Here is a 21,484-nt window from a genome sequence, read left to right as displayed (position 1 = left end):
ATGTAGTAACAACTGAAATGCCTAGGCAACTGCTCTTACTGGCTGCATGCCCAAGAATTTGTAAACTTCATCCTACCTGAGTAGTTAATGTAATGACCAAAGATATCCGACTGGTCTCCTCACTATTTGAGCTATTGTGTTTTTGTAATCCAATCTAAATGCTCGCAGCATGCGATATGTCAGGTGTGGCAATAGCTCGCGACTGTTACTTTTAATTTTACTGGTTTAATGACATTGTGCTACGTTATAATTAAAATGTAGCGGTGCAACATTCATCCTATGTATGGAATCAATTACCACATGTATTGTATGTAATATCCGTATGCTATATTATTATAGTAAAATATTTAACAAAGTTCAATATTCATTTGTGCTTGTTGCTTAGCTGGCAAGAGTTCCTGAGATAATTAAATAGAATTGGTTTGTTTAATCTAATGTTATTCACGTGGTCGGTATGTTGCAGGATAATGCATTTAGGGTGTTACATCAGTGCTATGTTTCACCGCACGCGTCGTAGTCGAGTCACGCAGGCGCACAGGAAAGTGTATCGGCAGCATCACAACACAAACGAGTGAGAGTTACTTACTGCGGCCATAATAGTTCATTCCCCGCGCCGCCACCGATCGCGTCATCGTAAATTACAAGTTCGATTTAATTTTCCGACGGTGGAAAACTCAGCGAGGAAAGCTCTATCTAGTAGGCCTCGTATTTGTTTTTATAACACGTTTATTTTCTAAACTTACTTGTATCATTAACAGCAGACGTGTTTTTAAACCGCAAAGCTGGTCTTTAGAGCACTGTCCCACTGAAAATGTCTAACAACGGACCCAGCCGGGTCATATGTCCTAAGACTAGCATCAGGCACTAAAATTATTTGATTAATAATGATGATATGATTATGGTCTTAATTGAGTTAGTTATAATCGTTTAATATGCAATTATTTTAAAAGCTTTGACAATTTACTGTTTATACTCGAACATACACACTCATCCTCGATAATAAGTTTATAAGGTTATAAATTTTTTGATGTGTCTATGGTAATGGTAGGTACTTAGCCAATAACTTACAAGCATAAACCGCACCTTACATTGTACCTTGTTAGCATTTCGAACAATATCATTACAAAGATCTACCTCCATAGTTACAGCAGCTGTATATAGCTAATACAATGGACTTTGTACATGTTTAATAGATTGACACAATTTCACTGGTGATTCCCAGCACTGGTGACTGAGTTAGCTGACACTGTAAGGCGCCCAGGCTCCGTTATCTGTCCTGTATCGCCTTTTTCAATGGCTCGTTTCTGATTCGACACGTATTCTATTTGCTGCCACAATAGGACCTGCTTCGGGGTCATATTCATATCGGTTAAATACTATGTATTTGTGTCAGTGTACAACAGGTGAATGACCAGAAATTACTAACCGATCTGCTCTTTGATGTTTCACAGGATAAATGATGGATAACTGCAATAACAATTTTCTGAAATGATCTGCGCTTGAGCAAGATCTTTGAGTATTACCTTGAGAGTTCAATGAAATGAAAAGTTTTGAATACAATGAATGCGAGATAAGATCAGTATAAGCCCATGTGCGTACCTGCATGCAGGTGGCGACTCAGTAACCATCTACTTCTTAAACTAGCCATGGTAGGTATGATGGGTATCATTATTTCATGTGTGAATAGCCATTGTAAATCTAAGAGGACTAGAATGTGGTCAAAAGAAACATGTATTTAGTTAAGTAAGGCGTTTTAAATCAGTCTTTGACTAGTGTCAGACATTAGGCGGGACGGCAACGCATTTGCATGTTCTGTACGCAGGTCACGTCTGGAGTGACGGTTCGAGCTCGTCACCGTTACCGACATTTTGTAATGGCGACCAAGGGACCGCCCTAGACACAGGAGTCAATGTCCCGACTTATTCACGGCACCTGGTAATTTGTGTGTGTGACCGCATGAAGCCTCGCCGTGACCGCATAAACACTGAACTGAACATACATACGCGGGGAGACGACTCTTCAGCTTTGCGGTTGCGGCATTCTTCTGGCATAGATACGGTTGTTATGTAATATTGTGTAGTCAATTCCATGTAGGTTGTACATTCAATTCATCGATTAGCTTAGATCTATTGCGATATAATCTTTCTCAAGCCTAGATGAGTCCACGGTTATCATCTCATCGTGTGGTTATTGTAAGAACGGAAATTAAAAACGTCAAAATATTAAAAATAATTAGTTTATTTTTCAAATTGTTACAATGTTTTATAACATGTCATCGATTTAATTGAATATAAGAATAAAATGAAAATTTATTAATTGTCCGATAAAGTCAAAAAGTGTTACATTGAATATCAAAATAAGTACAGAAGCCAAACACTCATGAAAATGTCGTTATGTGTATTTACAAACATGGTGTCTATATTCGCATTTTTAGAATAAATTTGGTTCCAGCCAGATTTAAGACATGTTAAATGCTTTGCTTTGTGTTTACAAACACCACGTATGTCAATACATATTGACGTTCACTTTAAATACCAAAGAAAAATATTTCATCTATTTCTAATTCTTATTCTAAGGGCTTACTGTTTAGATTACTTATTAAAAAGACAATAAATAAACTAAATGGTAAGAAATACAGGTACAATCATTTCTATATTTAATACATTAGAACTGTACAATAAATACTAGGTGCACTGTAGAGTAGTTTACGATATCTTAACTCAGATTCAATCCACCTATTTACAATGACATCCAAGAAACTACCTACTTACTTAATAAAAAAATAATATCTTGTGAAAATAATATTACAATTGCTTATTACGTAATGCTATACAGCTATAAAGTTACATAGAATTGGAACATAAAGTAGAAAAATATCAAGTTTAATAAAACTCCTGTGACATTTCCATACAAAAAAGCATTTATTTGTAGTATATACGTTAAACTCTATAGTTGTTTTATTTTAAAACCACTTGATCAACTTTTCTTACTTTACCAGTTACGAATTGGTGTTTACTTCCGTTAAAAAACAACATTCTTAAATTGACGGGATTGAAATTGAGTAAAGATATATTTTAAATAGTCGTTTAACTTTAGTAACAGAAATGTGTAATAACAGTTATTTCTTGTCACGTAACAAGTAGGGATGGAATGGTAACGTTTGGTAACATGAAGGTACTTAATGTTTGTACTTAACGAGGTCTTATAACAGTTACTAAGGTACTGTTTACTACTGAAGGTATAAGATTCGTCTTGACATTAACTATAATTTGATAATCGTCAGATTGTCGCAGGTCTGCAGGTCTATCATCAGACTTAGTGTATAAAACGCTATTATTAAATACGGCAATTCTCAAGTAACTCTTGAATATAAAGTGTTAGTTAAAAATGGGTGCCAAAAACTAAGCGTCCCTGACAAATTCACTAAAGAAATAGCTATTTAAAATAATTATGTAACAAAGTATGTATACTGTTTTAATGTAACTTGTGGTTTCACGAAGTCAACTATTTAACATTTTGATATAAAAGTACGTAATGCGCATATAAATAATGATTACAAAACAATTATGTTCCAACATTGCGTTGTAGTTACTAAATTGTATTACCAAAATTTTTCTTATGCAATTAGTTTTGTGTAAACAAATAATAATATGGCGATATCTAATTTTTATATTCAAAGGTCATAATTTTTTCTTTAGTTCTCTATGAGTCCTGGCAGAGTAAGTCTCTCCTTTCTGCTTAAAAACTTCTTTGATCGTGTGAGATTGGTTTTGAAGCTAGTACTATAAAGACTTTGAAATCGTGAATTTAAAAATATTTTAACTTCAATATTTTTACGGTATGAAATGTACTGGATTTTTAACGGTCAGAAGAAATCTACTTTAGAAATAATACTGCACAAGATTACATCTAATCATTATTTCCCTGAATGTTAAGGAAGTACTTTATTACACGCAAATTTTATGACTATGTCTCATGATTTCCTTGATATAAGATAGCATACTCTCTCTAAGATCGTAGCTCTTATGTTTTAACTTGATCCGATACATAGGGAGAAAATTGTCGAATTTTATAAGGGACTTATCCTCGAACTTGGAGTCTGTGATTTCACTCCCGAACTTCTTAATGAACAGATTTTCGTATTCCAACCTGCCCATCGTCGATATAATTGTAAACTTCATAGAAAGTATAAAATCGTGACTAATCCTAAAAATAAATGTTTTCGACATAATTATTTTAAAAATAATTTTTCGTCATCTTGGGACGTTCTCTAATAATAATATGTACGTTTGACTCTAATTACTAAAGACAATAATTAAGAAATTGACGCAGCTAATTTTATTGGGAACTATTATTTTACAATATCCTATTTTAACTAATTAGATTATATCTAAGTAATTAATAGACTCATCGATTTATAATTATACACATATTACACAATTTTAACGGCTGGGTTCACCACATCTGAATCTGTGTTAAATTAAGATAAATTATTTTATACACTTTCTGTCCCTTTATGTATCCGATAATCTATCTGCAAGTCAAGCTATCCTTCTATTCAGGAGTGGTAAACCCAGTCGTTGGTAAGAATAACTTATTTTAAATAAATTATCTACAAAAGCTATATTTAATTGCTGTAACTATACATACGATACGAAAGAGAAGTACAGATAAACTTGTATGATATGTACTCATTCCAACGTTACATGCATAACATCTACTTACAATATAAATTAAATTCGAAAATTCTCACTATTCACTGTCCGTTGTACAAAGTTCTACACATTGGTAACTGTTGTATCATTTAACGATATGTTGCTAGTGCCCTCTATCGTCTGTGATTGTGAATGTTCCATTGCGAGCTGTGTTGTTCTCCAACGAGGACCTGCAAAACAAAACTGAGTGTCAGTAATGAGAAACTAGATGGCGCTAGGCGCGAAATAGAGTCTTGGTCTCTACCTAGACAATGATTACGAGGAAATTATCACAAAAATTCCGTTATATGCTATCTCAGACAAAAGCTTAGTAAACCGTTACTTTTTTACAATACTTATGAAAACTGGAATTTAATGTGATAATTCATTCTCAGTCTCACTCAATTTTAAATACAATTCTTCAAGTAGATACTTTAACCTTAATAGGACGCAAACACCCTTGATGTTTAGCCTTTGTGAGATAAAATATAGCTCTACACGTTATAACCGTTGTGAAAGGTTCAACATATAAACCGCAACGATCTTGTTGATGTTTAATGTCTCGCGGAACTACAAACAGACCGCAGTTCGCAAGGGACACATGGATTATTCACGCCTTGACACCGTTATAAATCCTGCGACACTTGCTCTTGATTACTCAGATTATAATATAATAACTGACTTCTGTAACATGTTTTGCATGTCACATTTAAATAATGGTTTAGCCATACACTAGAGAAAAAACTTTTGCCTGTGTTAATAATGCATTTCTCAACCGCTACAGAAAAGTGCATTCTTAACTACTGAGGAATATATTATTGCTTTATGTTGCAGCAAATAATTTTATTATGACGAACAGTAAACTACATACTTTTTCTTTTCAGTGACTGGTTGTTCCTCTATCTGCGTGGTATCGGGAAGCAGCATGACAATGCCGCCCCCGATGACTGCGAGCGCTGCGATCGTCATCATTGGCACATGCTTGTCAAACATAGTCTGAAATCACAATAAAATTAAAAAATAAATACAAGGTCATTTGTAGCAGTGTAGTGTGTAGCATAAACTGTTAATGCGTAGAAAATATTTGTGAAGGTGTGACAGAAATTGTTTCCTTTACTCACCAATTTCCATAAGTACGGTATCAACGCCAAAGCGACTCCTGCAGCGACCTGACTCGCGCCAACTCCCAAGTTTCTAACCACCGTTGGATACAACTCGACAGTGAATATTGGCAGCATCATGTTTGTAGATCCTATAGCAAACTTCCCGATCATAAGGCAAGCGATCATGATCCAGTCTTCGCTAAATGCCATCGAAAACAACTCGCTGGCAATACACGCCAGTCCACATACTAACATACTGGTGAATATGGGAATTCGTCTTCCTGCCTTCAGTAGAATAGGAATACTTATTGCAATAGCCGGTATTTCAACAACAGCAAGGATGATAGAAGTTACATGCAAGTTGCCCAAACCGAAATTTCCAATGTTCAGTAACAGGCCGTAGTATGCGATGGTCATGGCGAACCACGTCAAGAACAAACATATCGTCCTCTTTCTCAGATTTCCTTTGAACAGCATCATCACGCTAGGTCCCTCGTCTTTGCTGTCTGTTTTGTATAGCATAAGCAATTTATCCATGTCGGCGGGTAATTCACGTCTGTTAATTTTGGCAGCTTTTTCTAAAATAACTTTCGCTTCTTGAGTCTTTCCCATACTTAACAACCATCTCGGAGATTCTGGCAGAACGAACCTGTAATATAAATAAATAACTATTTGAGTCTCAGTAGGTCCTGTATTAATACTAAATGAGTCTAGCTAAAGTTCGTAAATATTGTTTAGCCATGAAAGTAATTTTATATTCTGTTTCACGGTCCACATTAATATTAACGACTGTTCCAAAGAGAGAATAACTTTACTTTTTAATATGTGAATTTTAGATGTCCTCCATTTTATAGTAAGATAGTGTTATATTTTACTAACGTAATGTCAGCCATTTGACTTACAAATAAGGGTATGTATTTATTATGATTATACAGTCTATCTTTTTATCTATACTATAATTACCATAAAGCCAGCAGAAGACACCCGGGCACAGAGAGGCTCAGCTGCAAGTCCCGCCAGTTAGGCATTGCAAGGGATAACAGGGATACTATGACGTAAGCCAATGGCAGCCAGAAGAAGTTGCACACTCCCGCAATCGTCACCCACTTCCCTCCGACGAGCTCCACGGATAACACGAAAGCTGCATATACCACTGATACGGACACGAAGCCCATGACCAGCCTTACTAGAAGGTACTGAATGAAGGATCGGACCAAAAGAGATAAGATTGCAAGGACGCTCTGCGCTACCATCATGCTCATCAATATTTTCTTGCGGCCGAACCTGGAACAACGAAACAAAAGTTAAATCCAAGTCATTTTTGGACTTTTTTAAAACTCAGTAGCGCAATCATGTTCAGTTGGTACACTCGAGTATCGATAGTTTGACATTTAAAATGTACTGCCAAAATAGTTCTCACGGAGGCCGGTAGAGGCGCTAAACAGAATTTCGTGTAAAATTTCTCGATAGCTAGCCGGTTGCCGGCGGTCGATAGTAGTAGAGAATCGAGCTACGGATCTTCTGAAATAGGACGCAATGGTAAAAAAGGAGCAACTTACTTGTCTGATATCCATCCTCCAACAACTCCACCGACGCCGACTCCGATTAAGAAGGTAGACTCAGCAAGACTTGTAAGATATTCTCTATCACAAACTAGGTCCCATTCCGAAATTATTGTGTTTCCTACTTCCGACCTGTCGTAGCCCCAACTAGTACATTTAATAAATGAATCAATGTACGGCGCGGTTTGATTCAGAATACTTTCTACTGTTACTTCGGGACTTAATTGTCGAACTAGGCAGCTGTCACCAGGTGTTGGTTGACTGTAGTTCATCCACTGCGCTATCGGCAGACCTGATAAGTTCTCCGGCTTTTGACACCAGAAAGTTGTAGCTTTTGCCTGAAAGAATAATGAAGATGGCATGTTATTTCCTTTATAATGTATTAAAAATATTTCATCACCGAGAAACAATGGTATAATAATATAATTACGAATATTAAGAATATTAAAGAATTTTCCCCAAAGTCACTGTTACTAATTAGTAGGCACCTAATAAATGTAATGTTTTCCTCATCTAGTGATCAAATAAAAGAACAATACGAGTATGTTCGGATCAAAAATCTCTACTACATCTTTTTATGCGGGTAATAAGAATTTTTATAAGATAAGAGGAAACGAAATATTTCTGAGCAAATATTTCAGCTAATAAGAAGTCTTGATTTTTTCCATATGATACCATAATGTACCTAGATAGTAGATAACTTGAGTCAGATTTATTTTATAATAGCAATATCACCCGTATCTACTTTTATTGAAATCATATCATGAACAAACAGAGACATTTGTCGCCAACAAACTGTTATGCAGTTTGACATTTTTTAAATATAAATTTTATTGTTTAACTTGAATAAATTATACAAAAAAAATATTAACTTACCGTAAATGTAGGCAGGTATATGTGGAACGTGCAGGGCAGTGAGAATAGAGAGAGTAGGAAAGTCATGAGCAACTGCCAGCGTCCGTAGTTACCGATCACAGTGGCCACTACATCTGGACCCTCGCCTTCCGCCGGTGAAACCGTCCGACTCTTGTCTTTGCCCCCCTGACTCGGGATAACTGTGGAAAATAACGTACAATCAAAACTCTTGAATCAATCTATATTTTTGAAATAAATTGTCATGGCAGCAATTTAAGGGGGTTTTCAAGATCTTAAAATGGAAGCTTAGATGTTTATTTATCAGAATGAATAGCCAGAAATTACGTTTTAGGTTAGTTAAAAGTTATGTTTCCTCAATTACTAAGTTATCACAACATTAAAATATATAATTAAAATTATAACAATATGAAACCATTAATAATTTCACAAAAAGCTGTAAACATCGTTACCGCTAGATAAACAGCGTTTGTCATAATTCCTATCTGAGAAAAAAGTAATAGTCCATGCAGTCATTGATTTTAATCTCTTATTTCGTTATATCCTCCTTTACTTAATTATATTAAAGTACAGTCTACTTATTGTTTTTTTTTAATAGTTTAAGTCTGAAGCAACGGAATATCAATTATAGTTGCATAACGTTGAAAGGTAGAATATTATACTAATGCAGTTAATAACCACATAATTATATTAGTAGGAAAAATCATGAAGAACATCGGGATCGTTGTTGAATTACGTATAATGTTATTTCCTTGAAAATTACTTCATACCTACTATAAGTTATATTTTGTTTCAACTGGATTTATGGTTGCTTCGCACGGTAGGTTTTTTCAAGGGCCGTTTTTCCTTCGTCCAAAAAAAATGTATCTGTTACACTTTATATCAAGTTGCAATAGACACTCAATCTGTCAATTTCATTTCCGCGATCGAAAATTAATACTTTTTTATTGATACCTATTACCTGTAACATTAGTACTTCCAAAAAAACTTTAATAGATCGATTTTAATTACATAGAGTTTTTTCACATGATACCCATATGTTAATTATTGCTTTGAACATTGTTCTATTAAGAGAAACTGTACTACTTCCGACGAGTCAAGGTTTTATACGGTAATCGAAGTTAATGAATATTCCTTACCATCCATTTTATATAATGATAAGTGGTCAACATAATTTGTTAATACGTTCTTCACTCAACTAGAGTTTTCTAGTGACAGCCTAGCAAGCCTGAGTAGTTGTAAAATGATATGGTAAAGACACTAAGAAAGAGTGACAGAGATTGTTGTTTCTTTAATGAATGTTTAAAATCAGTATAAAACTTCATTAATTTGTAAGTGATCGGTCGCGTGCGACGAAGAGCCGCACCACGTGCTCGCTGGTCGCAGTTTGCAAGCATTTCGCGCGCGCTTCACAATTATGAACGAGCGACATGTGCGCCCGCGCTGGCGCCTTGACAATGATCTTCACATCATTGCAGCTATAACGAACGACCTACTACATAATCAATGTTAATTTTACATTTATTTATATCTTCATTAATAAAATTCGATGTAACAGAAGCGTACGTTTGTATGTAACACTCAGATTGGACATTTTTATTAGAATTTATTCTCTTGTAACTCGTAAAATGATTTATTGATTGAAATTGATGCACAAACAAGTTATAAAATAAATCAGTCTGGTTATACAAAAGTACTTCCCTAATAAAGTTTATTATTTTTGCTTCCAATGCCGTCGTAACAACTGAGCACATACATCATTTATATTTTTTTTGCTATACGTAAAGGTTTTATAAGGCCCTTGCTGGTACCAGAAGCGTGTTATGCCGAACTACTTAATGCAATTATTTCATTATTCTTGCTGTTGATCCCGTTTAATACAGAATAGTTCAAGGTTTGTTTTTAATTCGGAGTTTAACCTCTCTAGGTTAATGCTCTAGGCCTGAAAGGATGTATCAATTTCAGTGTGCTAGGTCTAACGTAACGTAAGATTACGTGCGTAGTTTTACAACACAAACTGTAGAGGCGTCATCCGTTTAGACATTATTCTTCATCTCGTGGACAGTTTGCTGCATTCGGGGCCAAGGCCGGAGGGCATATCGATTACGTTTAGCGCGATTTGCATGGCTGACTTAGCACAACGAACAAATTGCCTTTCATGCAATAGTTACATTACATTCATACGAGTAGGTAACCGTTGCACGAAATGACGTAGATATAACATGTATCTACGAATGATACCGTTGGCCTCGTACGAATGCGTGCAAACTAGGTATTAATTAATCCTATCTTATTTAGGAGCCGTCACGAAAGCAGCTGAAAATGCTGATTACTATGAGTTTAAAACGGGCGTATTATATTTCATGCGATATTATATCTACCGTTTCACATATCATGAGTGGCTGATGGTCATTCAGAAAATCTTAGTCAGGAAGGAGACCTGTCACTACTGTACATGGCGTGATTGTTCGTAATTAATATTTCTATTTCAGTGTTTAAAGGATATTTGATATTTTATTATAGGAAGTTATTTCCTTACGTCGTCGTGTTAACAAAGTAATTAAAGCTTAGTTAGTAATTGTTGTCATATCCATTTATGTCACGGTAGTGGGAACTAGACCAAATATTTGAGTAATGATCATATTTTTATAAAATAAAGATAAATTTTGTCACGATTATATCCTGAACCTCGAAATTAAATGTTTCCCGTTAAGATTGTTTATGTGTGCATGATCGGAAGTGTTTTTATAGTTGGGAAGAGATAGATTTATCAGGTGGAGCGGGGCCCCCTGCACATTTTTTTGTCATGGTTATATAGTATGCTTCTGGCGGAAAATTGGTGTATGAAAGATGTGAAATTGCTGACGCTTTTATGTAAGTTTCTAACTACGATAAGATACAATAAATTATAGCGATGTGTAAGGCGAGCAATCACAATAAAACTGTCAGATGAATATTATAGTGTTCAGAACGTGTTCAGTATCTAGGCGGATAGAGTCGTGAGGGGTTCGGTTCCTAGAACGTATTTATAATAAAATACTATCATTGGTGTTGCTTCGCGATTATTACTGAGATATTCATTTTTTCTGGGAACGTATAATTGATTCAAACGATAGTTCGTGACAAAGCGAAGACCGCACATAGGAATTTTTAGATTTATAAGATGAAACTTACTCTAACGTGATATGCAACAAGAATGACTCGGCCTATTTAATCACTATTTATTTAGCCTTAATTAAAAATTCACTGACACTCATTGAGACTCTCCGAAAACCCAAGTGAAGAAAGCTTATCCAATTTTATTTAACAAAATCTTAAACTGTGTGTTTGAATTTTATATAATTGCTACGGCAAGTGTGTTCTAAACTGATTTTTTTTTAATAAGCAGACAAAGTGAACCAAAATATTAGGGGTCATCAACTTTTATAATTTTATGAATACGCAACACAGTAATGGAAGAGAGTTGCTTGAACTTTTATTAAGTAAACGAACGGGTCAAATTAATATAATGCATGTATTTTGAATCTGAACTTGTTTGCAAAAAAATTGAATGAGGGAAAATTAAGACAGTCAATTGAAAAATCAAGGCAACTACGGTCTATACGCGCTTTATCATTGTCTGGCATTCCTAATTAGCATACCTACTAATTGCAATTTCGTATATGTTATTATTTATGTATGTGAATTATTAATTCATATCATGCGTGGAACACAACCAGTGTGGACTATTGTATTTATTGTACCGATTCTGACAATGACCCGCTTTTTAACTTTAGATTTTTCTCAAGAGCTGTTGCAATGTTTCTTTACGGCGAATTGTTTCCACGAAAACCGGCGGCAATTGCAATTTTCTACGGTGTTTGTCGCGCGACGTATAGGATATTGCATCGTTAAGTACTTTTTTAATCAATGTAGTTAGGCGATAAAAAACAAATCAATTTAATCACCACTGATGGGCCAGCTTCCTGGTGAAGGTTTGAAAAAAATATTGTAATCTGTGACGGTTCCACTCTGCTCGTCGCTTCAATCGTAATGTCGTAACCCAACTAGTGACCTGTTAAATTAAATTTACAGCGGTACGTAGGAGAAGTAAGATGATTTCATGTGTAACGCGATACTCCACTTCGTCATTCTGCATGCAATTTTTATAGCCCTACAACTAGTCATAAGAATACGGTCAGGTATATGAGGTAAGTACTCTTTGCTGCTTATCGTGCTTAATTTATAATCGCTGTTCGTAAACATTTCAGATGTAGGCAAATGGTGAGTTACGATGGGTAAAAGATATGATCTGGAATGATAGGTACGAGTTTGGATTAGCACTGGAATCGCAGGTTATTTCTTCATTATTTTTCCGCAAGAGATATTTTACATAGACGGGATGTTTGTTGCCACTGCAGCATGAGCTGGTTGCGAACCAGCAGTGTTTTATCAATATTATGAGAGTAAAAAATTGTAAATTTGAATTCGGGTGGAATAGAATTATAATATTACACGATAGTAATATAATTCGAATACTTTAGAGTTAGCTCATAGGTGTGGAGAGGCGACGCGGTCGCGTCTGCGTTGGGGGACTACTCCGGAAGCAAATGTACTCAATGAAACTGATTCGACGTGATCCTGCCACTCGGTCACTGTTCTGGTTACTCACAGTTACTCACTTCGTTAATACAACTGTACAATACTCACATACTAACATTACGCACACCTATTTTGATACAAAGTTAACTCGTCGCTATATTTACGACAATTGTGCTCTTTTAACAATTATAATCCGACGTCCGGTCTTCGTCATGATATTTTTCTTAATTTACACTTCTTCCTGGCTGCACATGACACTCATTTTATACGATGAGTAATAAAGATTCGCTCAGATAAGTAAATTAAGTGTGATCCGACAGATTTAAGGTTGTGACTCCTTAAAAGTAAGTGCATCGACCGCACTCAATTGAATAGATTTATATGAGAGTTGGCAATGGGCATGCCCTTAACCGATTCAGCAGCGTGAACTTTTCGACCCTCCGGCCAGCTAACATTGAACTGTCAGTGTCGATCCACACATAACTACTACTGTCTGGTCCCCACTCTATCAAACTGGTTTTTTATAAACAAATTGTGACATATGATTGTTTAAACAATATACATTAAGATAAATTAGTCAATATCAGATTAGTAGTTAGTATTTACAAGCAGGTTTCTAGTGCTTCCCGTATGTACTTAATAAGTCAGTGCTGTCACGGAACATTAATATTGTGGGTATGAGTTTGTAACTAGGTGTGACTAGTTCAAAATAATGTAATTTTTTGCGCCGAGTAGTTGTACCACTTATTTCAAATACACTTTATGCCTCCTCTACCGGGTTCTAGCAAAAAATAGGAGACTGATTGATCAGTATTGTAGATAAAGTAAGCCGCTTAAAACTTAATCTCTTTATCATCGTCAGTCTAAACATCAACACAGCATTACATACATCGAATGTATTTCAAATATCCAGATGTAATTTATAAATCCTACTAATATTATAAATGCGAAACTTTGTGAGAATGTATGTACGGATGTTTGTAACTCTTTCACGCAAATACTACAGAACCGATTACGATGAAATTTGGTACATAGGTAGCTGAAGAGCCAGAATAACACATAAGCTTTTTATTCCGGAATTCCCGAGGAATCGGGATTTACACAGGAAGGGTTTATACGCGGACGAAGTCGCGGGCGGCCTCTAGTTTTACAATAAAGTACAGTTATTCCCAGTATTATAAGACAATGAAAAAAATATGAATATTATGAAGTAATAGAATACATAACATGACGTCTCGTCTATTACACGTACGGGACCCATTTGCAACTAGTTACTATAATGAGTATACAATTTGCGATTGTATCAAAATTACATCAACATTCACATGGTCGTTTACATGCGGAGACAATGTTTAGTTATGATTGAAGATTAAAATGTCCTAAGTGTGCATTTTACATAATGTTTACTTAAAGCGCAATTTGACGTAATTGAAGATAACTCTGTCATTTACTTAAACGGCTCATGGAGACCTCAATAAAAACAATAAACTAAGCATGACTAAATTTATTATTATTCAAGAAATGTCAATGTCAGTTTTGTATGGTATTTGTCTAAATAGTTATATTTATGTAATCTATTATTAACTAAGAGAAGGTTATTTAAAATTCACTTAAATATTAACAAAGAAAACGACAGTTTTAGTCTCGCTTTAAAACTAAAGTCGGACTACGGCTTTATTCGCTTGCTGAAATTATGTTAATATCGCTAATTGTAATTGCATAACCTCTTAATTTTATTCGCTTTAATACACATTACAAGAAACAACGTTTAACTTCAATAGTATTAAAACATCCGAGTAACCCATTACAAACTCAAACTACTTTATATGGTATCCGGATAACATGAAAAAGTATAAAACGTATCAATGAAAATAGGTTTTCTAACGATGAAAATGTAGGAAGGTAAAAGTCGGTAGGAAAAAGGTTGAAAAGTTTTTCTTATACATTGACGTACTACTTTGTCACAATTAAATAGATCAATCAGATTTGTTACTTCCGAGGGTGTCGTCAGAACCAGGAGTATTGTTTTGCTTTTTTACTTTAATCGGTGAAGAAAACTTTCTGCAAGAACGAGTTTTATGATGACACGATAGGAAAGCGAATTTCTTTACATCTATTACGATGACGGTGATGCAGCTGAGCTCATGTGATACTTTTATTTATACTTGTGTGTTCAAATATTCGTGTAGTAAACAAATAGCTTAAATATGTTCTATCAATATATTTGTTTTGGAACAATTTCCTTTCCACGTGCTTGGCTTCCTGTTTGTTTGTTTTGGATTTGTATGCACGTCGTGAGACGAAACGGGAGTTAACTATGCGGGCGGAAAGAGGTGAAGGCTGACCATCTTTTACAAACAATTTGGACATAACAAGTCCAGACGAAGCTAATATAATATAATCGCACTTGCTTCCGTCCACCGACTGTTTCGAGGGTCCATATATTATCTCAAGTTAAGTGGTTAAATACGTCAACTAACTATTTTATTCCATCTACGCAACAATTCTTACTCTGAGTGTCGGATCATGTGTCAATTCTTCAATGCATTGCGTTATGCAATATGCAATAATAAAGTTATTAATAGAAAACCCTGACAGCCTGTAATTATAACTTATGACTGCTCTCGAAACACCAAAGCAATTTAAACCAATGTTAAAAAAACGTGTAGCGATAATATTTCTGCAAAACAAGTCACGAAATCGTAATAAATGCATTCTCAATATTATGTGCAATTTTGGTCTTCTATGTAGAAAATCTCTCATCTTTCCCGCTCCCGGTGCCAAGTTACGTCATTCAACTCATCCAATAAATGTACTCAATGCTAGTTTCTGACCTGTTTGCAATTCAAGAGCTTTATCAAAGGATTAGTCGTAAAATCTGTGACGCATTGTTATGAAAGAATACAAGAAATTAACAATGTAAATAATTTGAAGGAAGTAACGTTTTGTTCGTGACATTTATCGTATCATGGTCAAGATCACACATTTCTAGTAGTTTTTACTTCCTATTGAAAATAAGCGTACTCCTGCGTCGATTCAGAATGTTGACCAAAGGACAACAAGTTCATAATTGGCGCTAACCTAGACACAGAAGCTGGGACGCAATGACCTTTTAAACTGTACCAAACAATATTTACACATAAGGAACAACATACTTATAATATATTATGTACGCACATCGATGGTTCCGATTTTTTTTCCTGTTCGTTAACGGAATTAAACAAATTAGCCATATATTCTAAAATCAGACGAGGTCAGTGGTTAAATGATCTATTACGAATAAAACCAATTATCTTATAAAATGTTATATGAGGTCAATATTTGACCTTGTGCAAAGATCTAGAGTAAAATTACCAATTTTGGAAAATCAGGAAAGGCATTTGATTTACAAGGGTACCGGTTACATTTTAGAAAACAATAAAGTTACGTTTATCGACTGTTAATTGCTTTGTTAGTAAAACAATTAATCTTTGTTTTTCTATTTTATACTTATTTTCATTAAATTATGCCTAAGTATATTTGAAGGTGTAATAAGTAACATAGCTATAACACCTGTAAATTGTGTAGAGTACAAAAACTTATTTTTCACCATTCAGATCGGCGAATAGCAAAACTAGACGATATTGGATGATAGTGAGTGAGGTAAAACGGGCGTCATAGTCACAAGTGAGTATCTCAGCCTCGGGCCTCTCTGAATATCTGAGCAGCCCATGAAAGAGGACGTTGAGCGACCCTGTTATTTATTCACACCTCTCTCCCGGGACACTACGAATGCCTAAACGAGCTACTGGATAAAAAGAATATGAAATATTAACTACACACTTTTTGATTACATTGCAAAGTTTAACACTGACTTGCTCCCGGTTTCTGAGAACATTTAATGGTAGTTTATCTATTCAATAGCATTTTTTATATGAGTTTTAACACTATTGAATAGATAAACTACCGTTAAATGTACCTCAGAAACCGGGAGTTACTAAAGTTAGATATTCGTGTAACAAGTACATACTAGATGTTGTAATTAGTATTCTTAATTATCTTTAGTCTTGCGCTAAATCTGATTCGAATGCCTAGACGGTGTTTGAGACCATTTGCATCAATTTATAACAAGATAATTTATTCTTAAGTAAATTAAAACAGATTTTATTATTGTTTGTTTGAATAATTATATTATCTGAATTTACGTTTGACTAATGAATTTTAAATGCAATTTCTGTTTACCGCTCATTTGAATAATACCTTGATGTCCACATTTACGTGTTAAATATGACAGGTATTTACGTAAGTAAATAATTAATTGCAACCGATTGCTGTTGTAAACGGAAACTGAATATAACGCTTTAAACTATTTTTTTAGTGTGGTGAAGTAAAGTCGCTTTGTTATGCGCGTTACCTACTACTAATAATAGGCGTTCGCTACTACTTAAATGGATAAGATTATTAACAGTTTTTTTTAATCAAGCATATCTTTATAACAGAACAAAATCTCCTTATGTTTGTCGATAAAGGATTGTTTTTAAACAGATTGAGCTGAATTTTGGCACATGACATATTGCACATGAAAGCCAGCTTTATAAACATTTTTTCTCATGCAAAATATGTACATGCCTATTGTTTTTATCTAAACGTTTGAGTAATGCTATTTCATGGCCGATATTTCATTAGAGGTTAAGAATGAAGACTTGAAATGATAAGCGATGATAATCTAGATATTGAATCTTAGATACTATATCTATATAAGTAACATTTATACTATACTATTGCAGTAATTTGTGTTGTAGTTGTAGCTGATCAAACCTTTTGTATATAGGTTAATGAGTTAGATTTCACATGCAACAGCATTGATAATTTTGATAACTAATTAACTATTAAGACACAATTCATTAGTACTTACTCTTATTATAGATTAATGAAGCAATATGTATGCCTTTTACAACTGTATCTGTTGTTCATTAATATTAAGCACATAGTTATACGTATAGTACTGGCTTAGTAATTAGGGTAGGTAAAGATACCTATTTGATGAGACAGATGAGGTATAGATAGTTACTATTGCACTTTATTATTACGTGATTATGTGTTATACAGTTAATTATACATGCTTCGAATAGATTATCCGCTTACGAAACAACATCTCTAAGATAATTCAACCTAGATAAGGCAATTCATATTTCTCTATAGCTAGAATACACTATCTTTTGACAATCAGATTCGCGTTTTACTAATATGACTCGTATTATTCCGGCATGTTTGTCACTCTTTCAGGATAAACCGATGAACTAAGGTATTAATTATGGACTACAAAATGACCAACCCCAAAATCATTTAGATGCGCGGGTCCACCAGTTACCTATAAAGTACAGTGGGAATAAATGGTACCCATGACCAATGACGTCATCAAAACATAACTAAGAAGGTATTTAAAAGCTTCTAAATGCTGCTCATGTTTTAGAGAGTCAACTGATAAAACAGAACCATACCGTAACTGCAGATTATTTTTTGTCGTCATAAATCTATTTCTGTTTCAACTTTATTCATGGCAATTAGCCGTTGTAATTGAAGATTAAAAAAACAATGTTATTATTGGATTAGTATGAATTATCTCCAATTTGCATTTCAGATAATTGGATTTACCTATTTTTTATTATTTGGCTTCATTTTGATTATAGGATGTTGAAGAAAATGGTGAACTAAGATCAAGCTAAAAGTTTTTGTGCTGAAAGTGTAGATAATGTACTTTGAACAAACTAATAATAGAGGACTCGGTTTTAATTAACCCTTATGATTAAAAAAAAACATATTTATTTATAGTTAAGTTAACCTGTAGATCAAACACCTAAAATATTTTTGGTATGAATATAACATTTAAAGGTCGCTGTATTCCTTCGTACATATTTTATTATTATTTTAGATGTTAAAGCGACTTCCTCATTCTATGATGCTTTTCCCGTAAATCGGGAAAATGCCGCAGCAGATAATTTAAAAATACTTATTTCTTTTTCAAATAAAACTTTTCGAGCGAGGTTGCATGTCATTGTAGAGGTTTATTTTACTATACCTACTTATTGTTTTATTTTTGGTCTTAATAAATAGAAAAGGTGCTAACCAAAAATTAGATAATTGGCTTCTTTTTGTGACTGAAAATACCTGAGAATAGTTTTTCACACAATTCTATACAAAAAATAGTCAATTATGTGAAATTAACATATGCTTTAGTAACTACCGATGCAAAAGGCGATCTACCTTTCGGAGATATCCTTTGAAGACTTTTTATAGAGCTGACTAATGTTATTTATATTTATAAAACAGGAAGATACCAAAACAATTCAGAAAGATGAAGACGCGATGAATCAAACAGATCTTTAAGGAAGTATAATTACGGAAACTCACATGAAAAATGTGTTTGTTTTAAATTTATTATATTACATAACACGACAACAAAGAAAAGGATATTTAAGTAAGCACTAATGTAATACAAGGACAGATTTAAAGTGTTCATAAAGGTGTAATTTAGGCAAAGTGGTCGGATACTCTAGCTATTATTATGAGTTGCATCAACAATCTTTGAGTGAAGGGCGACACCTAATAATTGCAGGTTGCATGCGTGACAGGTGAACGGAACATACGTCACAATGTCGATAATACTAATAATGATCAAGACGATGCATCAAAACAATCAATATCCGATCAATGTATCAAGATTTCTATTTATGTTTTCATGGCGATAGAATATAGGTAATAAATCAATTTATTTCCGACTCGTTTTGTTGTTCATGAATATTCATTGCTTATGTAAATATGTGTTTACATATAAAAGTACTCTTTCGTAATTTGTTGACTTTTTGTTTACTCATTAGTTATTCTGTGTCCAGTATCAAGTTTAGTATCTAATTTTACTTTTATTTATTTTAGTTTTTCATGGAGTCTAAATTGGTGATTACTGGAATGTTATACATGAATGATTCCAAAGATTTATTGCATTATTCTCGTAATTAACTAATTATCAAACCAGAAGAAGCGGTCTGTGCAGTTTGCTTTCGCCAGTGCGTTGAACTAAAAGCTGTTAATAAGTCTATTACACATGTCATGTTTTAAAACGACTTTCACAACACGCTAGTCGTTTAAGGGCCTGTAATATTAAAATAACTATTTCTGAGCTTGCTTGTTAGTCCACTTACTGTTACTAAACCTCGTCACCGATTTTGATAGAATTTTCGTAGCGCTATAGAGAGTGTGATCTCGGGAGCTAAATATATAAAAAGGTAAATAAAATAACGACCCTACACTGTTATAAAATAAACTTGTTTTCCGAATACTTTAAATGTTTGAAAGCTACATAAAATAAGGTATTATTTAGCTTTAGCTTTTAAGTGCTTATCTCCTTTTGTGACATAAAAGTAAGTGTTATAAAAATTAATGTACACTATTTTACTAGTACATTATATCAAAGATAATCATAGACATAGAGAGTAATTCCGGTGCCTATCAGTACAATATTAAAGTTCTTAGCTCATGTTCTTCCAAGGTCGTTTTTACAAAGAAAACATAATATGTTAAAATATCACGTATCTTTTGTAATGCGTCTGTAAAAAATCTATTTGTTACAATTCATTGAAACATTGTCACTTTACGTAAGTTTTTCAACATATTATTTTTAGCATAATACATAATATTCTTTGCACGAAAACACCTCGACTAAGGATTTTTTCCTCATTGACGTTCCTTTTTTATGATGACTCATGATAAAAATCTATTCCTGAATAAGTCGCTAAATTTAATATAATTTTTGCAGAGTGTACAATACCAGCACGTTTGCGTTTGACAGACATTCGATAAAGTAGATAATAAATAGATGCATATAAAAAATAAATGCGTGCATAGAATTCATGTATCATGATCAAGGGCACAACTGCGGAAAAACGACACTTTGCCAGATAATGCTTGTTTACATAGTATAAAGTTCTAGTGTTCGAAGTTTTATAGGTATGTAGTAATTTGTTGCTGTAAGTTAGTGCATAGAGTTAAATAACATCTAAATACACATAAGTTAAGTAGAAAAAAAATAAGTTGACAGTTATGTCATCTATCCAAAAATTTATGATTTTAATAATTGGGTTTCGCCAATAATTTTTGTTTTCGTCGTGTGAGCAAGTCATTGAAATAATCGATTTTCTATCAACTAAAATATTGGTTAGTTGAACTAGACCTTTATTGGGCTGGTCATCAAAATTTGACCTTGACTTTAAAAAAATCTCTTCGGAAGTGAGTGCGGAAGTTGCGTGCTTCCGTCGTAGAGCCGGCGAGGCTTATTTGTTTGTGAAGTTGGCCCATAATTGAGACCGGTTATCGGTTTACTTGTTGCCATTGAATTGTCCTCTCGTAGTATGTAGTGTTACGTGATTTGAACCGCGATTGACTTGTAGGAAACAATACTGTCTCATGACAACAGACGTTTTAAGGTTTGTCTCGCCTATTCATAAACAAATGTCTACTTCTGGGTCATTAAACCTAATTTGCACACTACACAAACAATAATTATTCGCTCTTACGACTTGCAATTTGTGAGATAAGATTGCTTACATTTTAGTATATTTTTTATTGCACAACTTTGAAATACATTAATGAAGAAGAAGAATTGAATAGGTATATTCTACTAGTGTAGTGGGTAGTA

General features: G+C 34.0%; 1 protein-coding gene across 2 annotated transcripts in view; it reads right to left on the bottom strand.

Moving 5' to 3' along the window:
- Positions 1-2,220: 2,220 nt before the first annotated feature.
- LOC142976036 (organic cation transporter protein-like) overlaps positions 2,221-21,484 on the bottom strand; it is a 53,192-nt gene continuing 33,928 nt past the window's right edge. For both annotated transcript variants that reach the window (XM_076119233.1, XM_076119234.1), the window contains exons 2-7: positions 8,236-8,414; positions 7,357-7,697; positions 6,761-7,081; positions 5,816-6,446; positions 5,566-5,690; positions 2,221-4,885 (exon numbers count right to left, since the gene is read on the bottom strand). In XM_076119233.1, the coding sequence (XP_075975348.1) occupies positions 4,819-4,885; positions 5,566-5,690; positions 5,816-6,446; positions 6,761-7,081; positions 7,357-7,697; positions 8,236-8,414 (1,664 nt within the window). In that variant the 3' untranslated portion in view covers positions 2,221-4,818. The remainder of the gene's footprint in view (positions 4,886-5,565; positions 5,691-5,815; positions 6,447-6,760; positions 7,082-7,356; positions 7,698-8,235; positions 8,415-21,484) is intronic.

Source organism: Anticarsia gemmatalis, chromosome 10, assembly GCF_050436995.1.
Source record: "Anticarsia gemmatalis isolate Benzon Research Colony breed Stoneville strain chromosome 10, ilAntGemm2 primary, whole genome shotgun sequence".
Lineage (NCBI taxonomy): Eukaryota > Metazoa > Arthropoda > Insecta > Lepidoptera > Erebidae > Anticarsia > Anticarsia gemmatalis.
Note: the sequence above shows the minus strand (reverse complement) of the source record. Positions and strands in the feature narration are given on the sequence as shown.